This window comes from Bison bison, unplaced genomic scaffold, assembly GCF_000754665.1.
Source record: "Bison bison bison isolate TAMUID 2011002044 unplaced genomic scaffold, Bison_UMD1.0 scf7180017850766, whole genome shotgun sequence".
Lineage (NCBI taxonomy): Eukaryota > Metazoa > Chordata > Mammalia > Artiodactyla > Bovidae > Bison > Bison bison.
Genome location: NW_011481339.1, coordinates 7134 through 10919, shown reverse-complemented (window position 1 = coordinate 10919; position 3786 = coordinate 7134). Strand labels below are relative to the sequence as shown.

Genomic DNA, 3786 nt, shown 5'->3' with positions numbered 1-3786 from the left:
GCACACTTAGATATTAGTAAATGAGAGGAAATGTTTGCCATTTCAGGTCAGTCTGAGTTCATCAGGAGATGAACAGGGCAGCTGATGGTCTGTTGGTCAGTGGGCTGTAAGGCCTTGAAGTGTTTCTGTTTTCCAAGAGAGTGTCCCCTTGTGACTTTGATCTGCTCCCTCTCACTGTGTCTCAGCTGCTCTCTGCTGTCTGCCGCTTGTTGCTCAGCTGAGAGCCATGTTACCCCAAGGCGATGGAAACCTCTCGGAGATGTCTTTGCAGGAGTTTGTGCTGGATGGATTTGAGGGTGGTCCACAGACTCAGGCCCTGCTCTTTGCTCTGTTCCTGGCCCTGTATGTGGTGGCCGTCCTGGGGAATGTCATCATGATCGTGGTCATCACCCTGGATGCCCGTCTGCACTCCCCAATGTACTTCTTCCTCAAGAACCTCTCCTTTGTGGACCTGTGTTACTCATCTGTCATCGCCCCCAAGGCCCTGGTCAGCTTCCTGTCCTCCTTCAAGGTCATCACCTTTGAGGGATGTATCATTCAATTTTTCTTTTTCTCCCTACTGGGCACCACAGAGGGTTTCCTCCTTGCCGTGATGGCCTATGACCGCTTTGTGGCCATCTGCAGCCCCCTACACTACCCCATCACCATGTGCCCCTCGGTGTGTGCCCGCCTGGTGCTGGTGTCCTACTGTGCGGGCTGCCTCAACTCCATCCTGCAGGCCAGCTTCACATTCACTCTCCCGTTCTGCAGCTCCAACCACATCGACCACTTCTTCTGTGATGTGCCGCCTCTGCTCAAGCTGGCCTGTGCTGACACTACGACCAACGAGCTGGTCATGTTTGGCCTCTGTGGCTTCTTCATCGTGGACACCACACTCGTGGTCCTCGTCTCCTATGGCTACATCACAGTGGCCATCCTGAGGATGCGCTCAGGAGGAGGGAGACACAAGCTCTTCTCCACCTGCGGCTCCCACATGACAGCCGTGTCCCTCTTTTATGGGACCCTTTTTGTCATGTATGCCCAGCCGGGAGCCGTGGAGTCCATGGAGCAGGGCAAGGTGGTCTCTGTCTTCTACACCTTGGTCGTCCTGATGCTCAACCCCCTCATCTACAGTCTGAGAAACAAGGACGTGAAGGATGCCTTGTGGAGACTGGGGCAGAGACACACAGCCACGCGAAGGATGATAGCCAGAGAGACAGTGTCCTGAGAACAAGAGAAGATGGCTTCATGGAAGGGACTGGATTTGGTTTGGAAATTCATCCCTATTTATCTAACCCACTCTTTCATCCAGTGTTACATTCTACTGTTTATGAAGCAATGATGCTCCACAAACTGCAAGTGTGAGAAATAAAGATAGATAAGGCTTCTTCATTCCCCCTAGAGAACTAATGACCCATGTTACCCAAGACCTTAGTCTTGAAATCTGAAAAGCACAGTGGGCAGAGTGATTAGCAGAGTCTTTGAAACAGCGTGTGTGTCCCAAGTTCAACTTCCTCTGGGGCAGGTATTAAACGACGCAAACTCTGATGCCTCTTTTTCCTTCATTTCTAAATCTATGTAATTATGTGCTCAGCAATCTCCCTGGACCACCTAGAAGAGGGCCTAGGACACTTGGCCTTGCCCCTTTCCTGGTGGTGGGCTGGGTCACCAGAGCCAATTAAGAGTTAGGAAGACCATGCTTGCCCACGATCCTGCATGTGCCTTCTGTTCTTCCACCTCCGCCTTCTGTTCACTGATGCTGCCACCCAACAAGGCAGCAGGGAGCACCTGTGCCCCTGCTTCAGAGGCTCCTAGTGCTCCCTGTCCTGGGTTCTCCCCTCAGACAGAGGCTGGGAGCCCTAGAGAGACAGCGTGGATACCCAAACTTCAACTGACACTTTATACCACCCAGCCTGGCAGGTGACACTTTCCCATTTGTGATCCTTCATCAGCATAGACATCTCTGAATAAGGACAAAGGTCCTGGTAGCTGCAGCTGAGAGCAGGTGAGGAAAGGGAAGGTGCACTTTCTTGTAGAAAGCATAGCTCCTTCCTCTCTCTCACACTCCATAGGAGCCTGGTCCCTTAAGCTTGAGCCGCATGTTCAGAGCTTCATCGTCATGCTCCATGGAACTCAACACACAGTCTGGACTCAGAACCCAGTGGCCTCCTTATGGCATCTTCTTTTGGAAGAGTCATCCACTCCCATGGTCACTACCAGGAGGTTCTCCTCTGGACACAAGGGTGGTCTGTCCCTAGTAGGGTCGGTCGGGACGGGCCCTGCCTCTCTGGTCACAGCTCTCCATCTTTTCTCTTTGCTCAGGAGGACCGTGGGGAGGGGCTCACACCCTGTCATCAGGCTGCCACTCACCGTTGCTCAGTTGGGACCTACTCAGAGGCCTCTACCCTATTCTTGTTCTCATTGTCTCATATTTGGGCTCCAAACTTAATTCTAAGTCTTCCATAAATTACTGTATTCTCTTGACATAATGATGCAAGTCTTTGAAAAGTTCCCCTAGTTTTCAGGAGCAAGATGACATGTCTTATGATTGTTTCATGCTGTATTATTCTATCTCCTATTTTCCTTTCTTCCTCTCTTTTGTCTCCTCTCTCCTCCTCCTTTTCCCCCTTTCTTTCTTTCTTCCTTCTTTCTTTCCCTTTCCTTTCTTTCTAATCTCTCTCTTTCCCTCACCTATCTCTCGCTTTCATTTTATTGTTTTCCATTCCATGAAATTTCAGAAGAATTATCTTGGTCTTCTACCATCTTAATTTAAATTTCTACAGGAAATAGAAAAGTGCAATCTTTTTATACAAGTGTACATTTCTCATCAGACGTGCAAGTTAATGGTGCCAACAGTATAATGCCAGTGGTTCTTAGTAGAGCAACATTAGTTTCCACTTTCAAATAAACCAGGAAAGCAAGTTAAATATTAGATGAAAGAGAAATTGCCCTATACTGTGCAAGAAAATCATTTTTAAAACCCTGTAAGTTGGCTTTACTCTATGTAAACCTATGTTTCAGACTGTAGTGAAGGGAATTATACAATGTTAGAAGTAGTTTGTTTTTTGGTTCATCCTGTATAATGCTTTGCAAGCTGCTGACACATACTTGGTTCTTTGTTCACATCTAATTCTGGTGTATAAATGGAGTTCAGTGTTAAGTAGACATTGAACTCCAAAATATACATGATACAGCTCTCGTTTGCTTATTGTGTTTCAGTGGAAAATAAACACATCACATTTCAACACAAAACATTTTGGAGTTTTGAGGCTGACCCTATAGTAAAGTTTAGAAGTTTCTACCTATTAATGTAAAAATCAATTGTTGTAACTAATTTTGAGTGTAGTTCAGTAGTGGTAGCATACTCACCTCACTGTGTATCAGATCTCCAGAACTTTATCATCTTGCAAACCTGGAACTCCATGCCCCTAAATAATAACTCCCTGTTTCCCCTTTACCTTCACCACTGGCGGTCACCATTCTACTTTCTGTCACCACACATGTGACTTCTTTAGATGGCCCAGATAAGTAAAGCATACGGTATTTGTCTTTTTCTGTCTGGTCGTTTCATTTAACATAGAATCCTCAAGGTTTATCATGTTGCAGCATGTGACAGGATTTCTATCATTTTCAGGGCTGACTAATAATCCATCACATGTATATACAACTTTTTGTTTATCCCTTCATCCACCTAGGAACACGTGGGCTGTGTTGAAAAACATTCTATGTAAATGGGCATGCAAATATCTCAGAGAGACTGTCTTTTTTCTTTCTTTTCTTTCTTTTAGTATATATTCAGATGTTTGA

At 46.4% G+C, this 3786-nt stretch overlaps 1 protein-coding gene across 1 annotated transcript; it reads left to right on the top strand.

Annotated features, from left to right (window-relative positions):
* The first annotated feature begins 56 nt into the window (after positions 1-56).
* LOC104995293 (olfactory receptor 12-like) lies at positions 57-1207 on the top strand. Its single transcript, XM_010849145.1, has one exon. The coding sequence runs from the start codon at positions 227-229 to the stop codon at positions 1205-1207; it is 981 nt and encodes a 326-aa protein (XP_010847447.1). The 5' UTR covers positions 57-226.
* Positions 1208-3786: the final 2579 nt, after the last annotated feature.

What these genes read in the sequence shown, in the direction of transcription:
- LOC104995293 (XM_010849145.1), top strand. Translation starts at nt 227, where the DNA reads ATGTTACCCCAAGGCGATGGAAACCTCTCGGAGATGTCTTTGCAGGAG.